This window comes from Mixophyes fleayi, chromosome 5 (genome assembly GCF_038048845.1).
Source record: "Mixophyes fleayi isolate aMixFle1 chromosome 5, aMixFle1.hap1, whole genome shotgun sequence".
Taxonomy (NCBI): Eukaryota; Metazoa; Chordata; class Amphibia; order Anura; family Limnodynastidae; genus Mixophyes; species Mixophyes fleayi.
In genome coordinates, this window is record NC_134406.1 from 8,497,543 (window position 1) to 8,510,944 (window position 13,402).

The 13,402-nt window shown below is 40.1% G+C and overlaps 1 protein-coding gene across 3 annotated transcripts in view; it reads left to right on the forward strand.

The window, feature by feature from the left end:
• The window catches only part of TRAPPC9 (trafficking protein particle complex subunit 9), a 456,795-nt gene that overhangs the window by 59,439 nt on the left and 383,954 nt on the right, over positions 1–13,402 (forward strand). For all 3 annotated transcript variants that reach the window (XM_075211675.1, XM_075211674.1, XM_075211676.1), the window contains exons 10-11: positions 3,884–4,010; positions 5,368–5,513. In XM_075211675.1, coding sequence (XP_075067776.1) covers positions 3,884–4,010; positions 5,368–5,513 — 273 coding nt within the window. The remainder of the gene's footprint in view (positions 1–3,883; positions 4,011–5,367; positions 5,514–13,402) is intronic.

Genomic DNA, 13,402 nt, shown 5'->3' on the forward strand with positions numbered 1-13,402 from the left:
AATAACCAGCCACAACAGAGCCGATAGAAAGCTAACTTATCTCATGCCATCCTGGCGCAGGAATCAGATATACTGGTGGACCCGGCAGTAACCACCGAAGTGTAATGTCTAAATGACTTTATTTGCAGAATTCAATAAGGTTTTTTTTTATACACTACATTACATGTAGAAATTTTAACAACGGATTATAATGAATAAATAACTGTATTATTAATCACTATATTAAAGGAAGTAAAGAATTTCCCTATACACTACAATATATGTATAACTTCTTCCATTGAATTTACATTGCTGGGTATGGGTCCCCCGCACGACGTGCTGATATATGTGGCTGCAAATAAAATGTAACAGTTTCCAGACCACCCTGCGGGTCACATGTTCCAGGTCACCCAGCAGGTGTACAGGGAGAGTTCACTAACTGTCACAGTTTCCAGAGCAGCCAGCAGGTACACAAGTGTATTGCTAAATGTCACATTTTCACAAGGACAATTGTAATGCATTGTTGTAAATGGCTGGCGGACGTTTAACTCTGAAACGATGCATATGATTACAACGCTAGGATTTCTCTGCAAATCTACAGACCAAGACCAATAATTTGGTATATGATGTGCCCTGTCCAGACAACGGCATCATAGAAATAAGAGACTCATAAAAGTCGTAATTATGCTATTAATATATAGATGTACATGCCAGTTTAGTAAGTGCATTTAACACTGCAGATACGTGCCTGGAGAATGACGTCTGTGTGAGCCACACTACCTGTGAGCCTTTGACAAGAAATTGGAGAGCGCACATTCATCGTTGTATCCCAGTTAATGCATTGGAGTGAGATGTTAATGGCTCCAAATCATCTCTCACCTGCTCATACAACTGAAGGATGGTTGTTCTGTTAAGACTAAACATTTGCTCACCCTCCTGCTCTGAGTGGGAGTTTAGGGTCACGCGTGCTTTGAACTCATGTGGTCTATGGAGCCTGAGTGGACCCTATTGCTGTTGATGTTGTTCCTTCTCCCTCCTTCTCTTCTGCTCCAAATCTTCAGCCATGTTTCGAGCTGCCAATACCTCTACTTGATACCTAGTATCTCCATCTTGACGCACATACGGTGTAATAAACTTTTTTTTTCCCCTTTTTAAAGACATTTTAGGCCAGTGGGTGGGATATTCTGCTAATCTCACCTATCAGAAGCAAGATATGTGATATGACAGGCTATCATTCAGGTTAATGGTGATTTGCAAAACCGTTGCCTCATTCATCTGCCGATTTGCATTCTTATGACTAAATGTCGGGAATTTATAATATGGTGCTTTTGAAAACAGTTGTTTTCTTTCACGTCGCCCTTACAAATGCAAATTACCAGAAAAATAATTGAAAACCGCCTATTTGGGCATGTTGCAGCTTTATACATATTGTCCTTGGACAGCTTATATGCTGCGCCCAGGAGGAGGCTCCTTGGCAGAAGAAATAGGCAGAAACTCACTTCTCTAAGCAGCTTATCCCGAGAGAGCGAGCGGTGATGGACGATCGTGTTTAAAGGGATTGTGCAGGATGGCCGTTGGAGAGGAGACTGGCATAGTGGGGGATATAATTCTTTGTCATAGGATTGGAGACTGTAATATAGTAGGAGAGAAGCAGAGTTTAATGCAATACAAGTCTTTTAATAAGGCAACACTGTTATCCAAACTTTGCTCCTGCAAACCTAGGCTGAGAGTGCAGGGTATATATGAGCCACAATTAGGTGATGCTCCTCTACCCTAATTGCTCTTGCAGCAGCAATGCTGAGATGTGCTTGCACTTGGATGAGCAAGATTATTCTTCTCCCCATTTCTGCTGCGGAATTAGTGGCGCAATATAAATAAATGGTAATAATAATAATAATTCTCTTGTCCAATATTCATGGTATTACTTGGTCGCAACATGGCCTGCATCCATCAACCACTAAACCACAATCCGTATATAATGGGACACTGCAAAACTATCTACTATAATACAAGATACAGATAAGTAAACACAGCAAACAATTCAGAACAATTTAATCTAAACAACATACTGGGTGTAAGTGCTTCTACTATCTGACATAGACATAGATGAACTACAAAACAATACTAATGCAAAACAATATTCACTCATTAGAACAATTCAATATGCAATCACCAAAGACCCAACCTCCTTATTGAAATATCTTTCTATCATTATCATTTACAAATTATTCACATAAGGTTTTATTTGAAAGATAAGGAAGCAGATAAAATGATTGGCAGCAAATAGTGAAACATAAATGTATATTATACATTACGTATACCTCTGTGTAATCCCAAACACATTGATGATGTGTTAGCCGAATGCAATTCACAATTATAAAACATCAAAGATGTTTCCCCAAACGCCCCTCACCATCAGGACCACAAATTACAGATTTTCTCAACTTAATAAATCTCCCGTCTATCTCCCAGGAAGAAATTGCCTTCTAAACTCTCCCCGGACCCCAGCTGAATATTAGCAGTCATAAACAACCTCGAGTTAGACAAGACACCACGGCCAAACCGCTTCATCAACCAATATTATTAAACCTTCACAAACATATTATGTGATCATCTGTTAACAGTTTTCAGTAATAAATCCAATCTATCCTCCTTATTGCCAAACAGAAAGCTGGAAACTTGGATAATGACGGAACCCAAGCCAGGTGAAGATACTAATCTTCCAACTTTCCACCAATTAAATTCAGATTTTAAAATATATGCCTCACTTTAAACCAGTAAGTAAACCCCCTACTCCCAAAGTGAATCTACTCTGATCCATCCAAGCTTCGGACAGTACAAGATGCAACGTTGCCATTTTGTATCGCCATTGTTTCCATACATCTGCAAGTGTGGGATTAACCCTATGAAAATTTGGATTTAATGACCTGTTACCCAAAGCTATCCCGTCATTGTCTACATTCCCACAAAATGTCTGCCTCCACTATCAAAATGGATGCCTCCACCGTGCAGGTGGTGGGTGCACTTATTAACAAGGCAAGGAAACACAGGGGGGGTGTTAATTATAGTGGAGTATTTCTTAGATTGGCCTACACAGGATTTCTTTCCATACAGTGGCACATTTATTAAACATGGCTCTCATCATCAGACAAATATATCTGTTTCATATTTATAGATTTGTGCTCCTTTTACCTATTCTCTTTCATGGACTGTGTGACTATTTTGGGTGATTTGAGTATGAATTAAAACCATGATTCCTTCACATGACTAATCCCTCAAGGGAAGGAAGGTAAAGCAAAAAAAATGAGTAACTTTGCACCTTGGCAAAACCATGTTGCATTGGAGGGGGAGATAAGTTAAAAATGTGGGGACAGATTTATAGTTGGGGTATGGCATGTTCTAGATCAACATTAAATTTCAGTGTAAAAATAAAGCTATCAAGTATTTGTGTGCTACATGAGAAAACAGGCAGTATTTAACGTATGTGCAAAATAAAAAACTAAATTGCACCCCTTGCAGTGTAACATGGTTTTGTCCTTCAGAAAATGTACTCATTTTTTTGCTTTACTTTCCTTAATGAATCCGGCCCATTGTGCGTACAAGGCAGATAGGGTTGGAGACTGTTTTATAGGCAAGTTTCTGTAGAATGCGTTATATTTTATTGAATGCATATTGCAATTGGCTCAAAAACGACTATATCTGGTATCCCAGCATCTGGAATGTGGAAGTTGTTGTTTGGCCGCCATTTTCTTCTAATGGGGGAAACTAATTTAATACAACAATCCCATGTAGCTCTCGAGCAGGGGAGGAGGTCTTCAGAGCAACTAATTATTGTTTTTTTCTTATTTTTTTTCTTCTCATTTGCTGATAAATTTACACTTGTCATATTTTGCCTCCTTTTTAGAGAAGAAAGACGTGGCACAAAGCCTTGAGAGCTACACCTCCAAGTGTGCCGGTACAATGGAGCCTATTCAGCTACCTGAGGGCTTAACGTTACCCCCGGTGCCGTTCACCAAACTGCCCATCGTGAGGTATGGATTCAGTCTCCTGCACTTGTGGGGTATTACATGGTACAGCTAAGACAGATAAACTGGGTGTTGGACACAGAGCCGTATTCACAACATGCAGAGTGCCAAGTGAGACTGATCTACGGTCCACTAAAGAGCGCCCATCACCTGCGCAGACAGTGGTGGCAGCCATTTTGTAAGCTGAGCCCAGAGCCAACGTATTCTTTAGAATATAACATCAATTCACTAGAATGTTGTCTCACGAATATTGGTCGTGACGTCATTATGTTTTTGTGAATTCACAGGTTGTGTTCTTTTGGATACTCATTTTACTCACAAAATGGCCGACTCCACTGTGCATAGGAAATGGCTGCTCTTCAATCTTTTTTCCACAAGACTGACAGCCCATACACCCGGGCCATTAAGTCCTTTACCAACATGGACTCAATGTCCGGTGTATAGACTGCACCTCAGTCAGGAATTGTTTGTCATAAATCACTCATGATGAATTCTGCTCCGCGAAGAAAATGTTGTTTACAAAATGTTACATCCTGATAAAGCTGATTGAAATTTTAGGGAACCGTTTTTTTATCCTAATGAACCATTTTTGGCTGCCAAATTGTCCTCGTCTTGAAGAAACAATGATGGACATTTCTATAGATGGAATGAGTAAAATCCTGAGAATTTTGTAATTGTGACCATAGGATTCTCAATTATCTCAGAAATACTTTCTCTGAATTTCTTTCCTCCACTGTCATAAAGGCCACCGATTGTTTCTTCAAAACAGAGCAAATTAATTATAAATCTTTCCTTTCAGACAGATTCTCACTTGACAGATAATTTATTGAAGTTAAATGACAGGTTACATTTTCCTCCTACTCCCCTGTCGTAGAATTTCTGCTGAGAACTTGTATTGTGTGAGGTTAATCCAGCCCCTCGCACGTCACCTGGTGTCTGGTGAATTATATTATAAATGTACAGGCTTCCACTGTGGCCTCTAAGCAGATCCTTGATCCCTTTTTGTAGAAAATCTGTTGTAACGGGGTCACTGTCTGCCGTGCCGGACACAATAATATGGTCACCCCACTCTGTCTCTCATCTCCGCCACAAGGACAAGATTCCGGAACACTGCGAGATTCTATCTTTAGTCAGAATTCCGAATATTATATATTGTCTATTTTATGTTATGAATAAAGTTGTCTGAGACGATTATCTTTAAATAGTTAGAAGAGTTTATGTCTCTCTTATGCCCAGATTTAAGTGTCTGTTAGGGGTCTCCCACCCAATGTCTAGCAAATACAATAATCTGCTTTAATCCTTATTATAAAGAGAGATAACTCTCTACAAGATCATTAAAATAAATGTATATCTTTACTTCTAGGTCCGTGAAACTCCTCAATCTTCCAGTTATCCTGCGACCGCAGAAAGTGAAAAATTTACTGGGCCAGAAATTGTCCACAAAAAGCCCCTTCATTTACTCTCCGATCATTGCCCACAATCGCAGCGAGGAGAAGAACAAGAAGATAGGTGAGTTCACCCTTCCCACCTATTAGTGACTGTTATACAGTGGAAAGGAATGTTGGAAGCAGTTTGTTACACTCTGTATACACTAAAGAGGCTTATTCAGAAGCATAGTGCTGAGTACACATAAGGGCTGTGTCCAGTTTATAACAGTCATTATAGTAAGCCTATATATACGCAGTTTCACTTATCAATGTAATTGTCTCTGACTAGTCACCAGAGCTGACAGTCTTCGTATTAACAATGGAGTATAGGTAATACCCTTTATTGGGTAACTGATAATAATTAGAAGCTATCCTTGTACATTATTATTATTATTGTCATTGATTTGTAAGACGCAGGAGTGCTCCGCAACACCGGCTAGTGGGGAAAACTGGGACATATATAAAACAGGGGCATACAAGGTAGACAAAATAAATGCAGACATGAAAACAAAGGCTTGGGAAGACCCTGCTCATGGATGTGCTTACAGTCCTAGGGGTAAATTTATCAAGCTGCGGGTTTGAAAAAGTGGAGATGCTGCCTATAGCAGCCAATTAGATTCAAGTTATTATTTATTTAGTACATTCTACAAAATGATAGCTAGTATCTGATTGGTTGCTATAGGCAACTTCTCCACTTTTTGAAACCTCATGCTTGATAAATTTACCCCCTAGTCTACATTGGTCTCTGTCTGGTGTTTAATCTTATATTAATGATTCTCTGACAAAGAGACCTACATGGTCTTAGAAGCATGTGTTATAATATGTAGGGATCATTGTTCTGGGATAATTTATGTGAATGGAGCCATACTGCAATTTAAGGGCTAGACATAATCTTTAAATACACCAAAATGCTCTTAAACATATTACATGACTGTAAAGTATTAGTGATTTCAAAACTTCTCCTGTCTGTAAACAGTGTAACGGGAATAGATGGGTCACTTCTGCGAGTGGTTTATGAACGTAGTGATTAGTTAGCCAAAGTGGTTATTTTACACTAAATTGGTCTTATATTGCTGCATGTATTTGCTCAGCAAGTTCACATCTGCTCAGGAGTGGTGATAATCTGGAAAATCACCAAAATCTGCTTTTGTGTGAGGTCATCTTTACTAGCCCCTATGTGATCTAAATGTGACATCATGTGTCCTGAGTTCCAGAATCAAAATCTGCCAATCTGGTCTTTCTGGCCCTTGTGGAGAGTTTGACGCAATTCACGCCAAAAACGTAGGCTTAAACGTGCAAGGCGTGAAAAGTACGCAATTTGTGTAGCATGCACAGTCACGGTTATCTTACTATAGCTGCAAGTCTGCATAGTAACTGATGCCCTGGTGCTCTATGTACAATTACCTTAAGACCCCAACAATCTGAACAATTGCCCACCCCAGACTTATATTTACACGTGAACAAGACATGGTTCTTTCCTATACCTGAGTGAGCAAGTGTAGATCTCGCAAGACCAACGCAAAGAGTAACACAATCTACTACTCTAATTAAACTGTCCTTTATATTTTAATAACCCGAAGACAATTAGTGCTAAGAAAAGTCACACAACCTTTGAGCCTTCGTGCCACAGTTTTCATTAAACTCGGAAAGCACAAGATCAATATAGCGACCAGCCTATGCACAGATTGATTGATCACGTCCGATTCATAGAAGCCGAACGTTCTTTCCAAGAATCCGTGATGTAAACTTAGCAGTGGATGAATCGTACAGAAAGCCAGCGAGATAAAATAAGGCATTTGCAGTCGCTGCAGGAAGCTGTAGAAATCCCAGCAGTTGTTATATTCCTCTGTGTCTGTCAGGTAAAGTTATTTTGATAGAGTAAAGCACCTTCCTTGTACGCTGAGGTGATTTACTTTAGGATAAATATGACAAGGGCGGGCAGGGAGCGCTCTTATTTCCTGTATGGCATGATGAGACCGTGTACACTTTCTTAACTTGAAGCATCTAATAATCCTCTTTAGTTTTACAAATGTGTGAATAAATCTACGTGTGACATACAGGTCTGCTGTCTCTCAGATGCATCATTTTCTATTGCTAAAAGGAAAAGACTAATCGTTTAAAAGATGAACGCAGATAGAAATAGCGATTAAAGAGGTTTCCACTTTAAATGACCTTGTTCTAAAGAGTGTGAGAGAGTCTGGGGTAAGGAAATTAGATGGTTAGCTCAACTGGGACAGGCGCTAGTGTCTGAATAATTATTTAATGATGGTGCAAAACGGGAATATATCAATGAATTTTATATGAAAGATTATGTTAATGGTACGGACATTTTGAAAGGCCCCTTGGTTACATTTCAAGGGCTGTTTTAAGAACCTTGGAGATTGTAAAGTGTGTGTTCTAGTTGGTGTAGTGTTGGGCCTTCTAACTACAAATACCCCGTGTGTGTGTGGGAGTCTCATGTGAATTGAATATTACCCAGACTGCTCAGCTGTTATACATGCCAAACTGACAGCTTCTCCTGCAGATCCCCAAATTATCATCTAATGGTCTGAGACACTCCATATTAACCCTTCTCCCTCTGCATCCGCCTAACTTCAGTTTATTAAACACTCAAAAATTCTACTTTTCTCCACACTTTTTCACCAGCATATATCCCTTCAACTTTCAGCTGGTGATATTTTGTTGTACTAGGATGTGTTACTTGGATGTTAAAGCCCTTTCTGTAAATCGAACTATAAAACCCCACCAAGAGGCATTTTTGGAAAGCTAGAGTTATAGCATTACATTCAGTTTGACAGTACCCCACTATTAATACTCTTGAATACTTCTATATAGACACACCGCTACTCTCTGTGGGTCTTCTCAGTAGTCTGCTTGGACTTGGATCAACATCTCCTACGTCTAGTTAGACGTACATTGTGAGATGGGAGTTTGACCTTGGAGGGGATTGGGTGACGGAATGGAATCATCAGAATGTTCTTGTAGTGTAGTCCTAGTGGAAGTCCTCACATTGTTCTGTTGTTCCCCTAGAGGTTGCTGTTATACAATTGGCTTAGTCTGGGTACACACTACAGAACATTTCCCCCGATACGATATAGTAAGTGATTTTACCAACGACTGACAAAAAAAAGTCCCGATCCTCATGCTGATTCCTGTGTACACAGTATACACGTTTTACATGATTTACCTTCAGATCTGTGCTCTTTATCTGTCATAAGCATCTGTTGAAAAGATGGTGACTCTGCACACTCCATAGAGATCTATGGGCACTGCCGGTCCTGGGTGCAGAATCGGCACAACATCGTTTCATCTGTAAACAGGATTTTCAGTCCTGTTTAAAATTCAAAGCAAGCGATACAATGAGCTTTGGAACGATAATTGTCCATCATTGGAGCGTACACACTAATGAGTCTCTCGTGTGATTGCCACAATAATGGCCTGAAAACACTGTAGTGTGTGCCCAGCCTTACATATTGTGAGGAACTAATGATGGTCCTTAGTGATTACCGCCCTAAATTCCTGAGATTGTTCAGCTCTGGGGTCTGATACTTTCCATCCATAAGACACTAATACGCTTATAAAGGTCTCTGTCTTTTATCTCTGGTTGGTTGAGATGGTGGTTGGGGCCTCTTCCTTCTCGTTCTCTTTGTATTTTATCCATCGGTTTTTTTCCTATAAATCCCTCATCTTTCTTTCCTTCACTCACCCTCTTATCTTCCCAAACAAATTTAGTTGTCTCCTTTCCTTAAATTGCTGTGACTTCTTTCATTATCTCAAAATGATATTTGTAAATTTCCTGTACGTTGCTTTGTATGATGTTTATTCCTGATTTATACTCCTTCTAAAAATGCAAGTATCTTAGTAACGAGTCGGGGTAACCCCTTTTTTCACCCTCTGTTGGGAGCCTATCTCCATCTGTAAAGCTGGTCGTTCTACTTCCAGCTTTGGTCTGTATGGGCTTTGCAATTTATAATGCATGTATGTGATATTTATTCATATGTGCTAAGTAAGAAGACTATTAGGCCTGTCTCAGGCCATAGAGGCCCAGGGCTGACATTAATGCAACAAGATACTTTATAGTGTCCTCAACATGCTCCGGAAATATCCAGATTTCAGAAGCTAATCGTCTATTTCTCTTCTACACTTTTGACGTTTTCATTCCTTTGATGGATGTCACCCTGTTTGATATAAATTGAAAGATGCTCCAATTAGCGCAGTATCAGGACATTATAAAATAATGTATATGTTTCGCTTGAGTGATAGATGAAGTGTCTGGAGGTCAATCAGAAGGTTAAAATAAATTCTGTGAGAATAACGGATCGCGCCTTTAACTTTTTAGACAGAACCATTTTTTAAGGAACATTTTGGGCAGGAAGTTTTACAGATTTACTAGTAGATTTTAGACACTATATTAAGGCTCCGGAAGAACTGGTGTTGCAGGTGTGTCCCAGTGATTGAGTCCTTATTAGGATTGGATTGTGAGTCTGTTGATGACCATGAGTGTGTGTGGTTATCAGCCAATGCCTCTGAGCTCCATGTACTTCTACACCACAGTATTATTATTATTATTATTATTATTATTATTATTATTATCATTTATTTATATAGCGCCACTAATTCCGCAGCGCTGTACAGAGAACTCACTCACATCAGTCCCTGCACCATTGGGGCTTATAGTCTAAATTCCCTAACACACACACACACACACACACACACACAGACACAGACACACAGGCTAAGGTCAATTTGTTATCAACCAATTAACCTACCAGTATGTTTTTGGAATGTGGGAAGAAACCGGAGCACCTGAAGGAAACACACACAAACACGGGGAGAACATGCAAACTCCTAACAGATAAGGCCATGTTCGGGAATTGAACTCATAACCCCAGTGCTGTAAGGCAGAAGTGCTAACCACTTAGCCACCGTGCTGCACCAATATGGCAGCCATAGGACGTAAAATGGTTATGTTACGGTTATGTTATCATGGAACTGGCTAATACCTTGGCACCAACGCTAACCAGCGTTCAGAAAAGATGTGCCGCACACCGGTCGCCAATGAGATTGTCTGAAAAATAGTAAACATGGTTTGGGTCAGATACACCCTTCAGCATAAAAGCCGCTAGTGATTGTCGCAGTCACACTCGTCAGTCAGAATGGATCCAGTGTTTGGTCTTCGTTCATATCGTCTTTTGTGAGTCGCTCTAATTCAAGATACTCAATTTACAGTTAAAATGATATTAATGTAAAAATGTGTCTGTAATATCACAGAATCAGCAAAAGACAGAGACAGTTTGAAGTCTTAAATGTGCTTTGTACGTTGTTACCATTCACAGTTTGGAGAGGTTCCTGCTTAGGATTTGGTTGGTTTGTGTCTTGGTTTTCCCCCGTGTATTGATGTTCAATGTTGTTTACTGATTTGTGACTGTATAGAGTCTGTTTTGTGCTCAGTCTATTACTGGATAATATCATACAAAAGTGAAGTAAAATGTTCTTAAAGTTTATTTTGGGGGAGCAATTTGACACCATCTATTAAAAGGTCTTATTAAGATTTTTTTTTTAAATGCCTACTAGGAGGTCTCCCAGAAATGCGGGAGTCTCCCGGACATTCCGGGAGAGTAGGCAACTATACGTTAAAGAAAAGCAGCTAATGATTCTCTAGAGACTGAAGTGTCTTTTACATTTCTGTCTCCATTACTGAAGTCATGTTGTCTTACCTGTCAGTCTTTGATTAAATCTTGGTCTTCATGAAAATGGCCACCTCCATAGGCATCAATACATGGACATAGGACACAATGTCTGAACTGTGTCATCATGCCACAGATGGTGAAGCCAACCACGTCTTGTACTGGCTCAGTATCAGGGAGAATGCCAGACTCTTCAGGGAGTGAGGGAGATCACCCCTATTTCAGGGAGAGTTTACAAGTATGATATTACGCCCATTTTGCAGCCAACTTTGTATCAGGCCAATAAGGTGTAATATCCTAGTCTGTATTGAATGAGCGTTTTAAATGGTATGGAAAGGCCAGTGTGCAGGTGAGAGGTGCTGGGTCACACTAGGGGGCGCTTCCCCCAGCAATCGCGAGATGCTCATTCAAACTTGTACATGGCCAGACATTGGTTCAGCATAATTATCAGGGACACTAGTAACGCTGGTCAAATGTGTTGAGGACAAACCTTAAAATTGACATATTTAAAACTGCAGAGAAGGAAAGTTATTTGAAATGATTTTTAAAACTTTTTTTTTACTTATTTTAAAGGGGCACTAAACCCTACAACTAAAATGTTCAGTGTGACTTTGATGGTCCACTGCAGCTCTGGTAAAATGTTAAATATTTCCTTCCATCAACATCATCATAAACATTTATTTATATAGTGCCAGTAAATTCCGAAGCGTTTTACAGTTGGGAACAAACATTAGTAAAACAATACTGGGTAATACGTACAGACAGAGAGGTTAGAGGGCCCTGTCCGCAAGCTTACAATCTATGGGACAATGGGGATTTCATACACAAGGGCACATGCTACATCATATTGCATATTTGTTCAGCTAGAATGCAATGGTAAAAAGTATTGAGTGGGCTGTGTGATCATTCACACGACAATGTTGGTCAGAGGGTTGTTGTCTTGTGTTAGCTGTGTAGAGGGTGGTAATAGGGTAACCTAGGGAGATTAAGATGCCGGTTGAGGAATATTATAAGCTTGTCTAAAGAGGTGGGGTTTCAGAGAACGCTTGAAGGTTGGTGCAATTTTGTTGACGGCCTTATATGTTAGTAGAAGTATTTTAGATTGGATTCGTTGAAATACAGGCAGCCAATGTAGAGACTGACAGAGTGGCTCAGCAGAGGAAGAACGATTTGCAAGGAAAATCAATGTAGCTGCTGCGTGCAAAATAGATTGTAGGGGTAAGGGTCTTATTTTGGGAAGACCAGTAAGAAGGGAATTGCAATAGTCAATGCGGGAGATGATGAGTGCATAAATTAGAGTTTTTGCAGTGTCTTGTGTGAGATATGTGCTCATTCTGGAAATGTTCTTTAGATGTATGTAACATGATTTTAGATATAGAGTTGATCTGGGGAACAAAGGATAATTGTGAGTCAAGGATCACAATTGGATGAAGCTCCCCCTACTTCGTTAGGACAGTGTCCTGATGGGATCTTATACAGACTGAAAATCACTCTTTACTGTGTTGTCACCTCCCTCCTTATATAGCAGCCTGCAGCAGAGGCGTGACAGAGAGCATGCTGGGAATATATATTCATGTATATCACTCAGCTCCGTGCTACTCATATATACGAATGTCATACAGTGGCTGTACTGTCTCTTACATACAGTACTGCTTGTGTGATGCAATATGAAATCACATCTCGCAACATGAAGAAATGATCTGTTCCAGCTTCATTTACATTGAGTGTGAGTTAGTACTGGCTTTGTGTAACACTGTTCTCTGAACTCACAATTCAGTTTAGCTTTTGGTGCGTGAATATTGCTCAGTGATGTGACTGGTTCCTTGTGAAACACTAGGCTGATTTATCAGGAATATAGGTTTATCCCACAACATGGCTGCACTGTGGGTAAGTGTCTGACACTCTGTAGGAAATTGGTGCAGATAGTACAAATGTGTTGTCACCCATAGCAACCAAGTGATCATTCGGTTTAATGAAAATAAAATGCACTGGATTGATGAACGCTAACGTTCTCTTACTGTGATTGCTGCACGTTTGTGCTGTGTACACCAGAGATGGGCGACAATTGGCCCTCTGAGGCATCAGCTGCGGCCCTCAACTCCTGCCTGCTTTATTGTCACATGTGCACATCAACAAGGTGCTGATATCTTATTACAGATTGGTGTATCGATCGCCCATCACTGGTATGCCCAGGGGCTTAATGCCAAGTTGGACTAACGCCCGTCAATGACAAAGGTTTGCGCTGAGCATGCCCACAAAGAGAAGCATACTCAGAGCTGTGCAC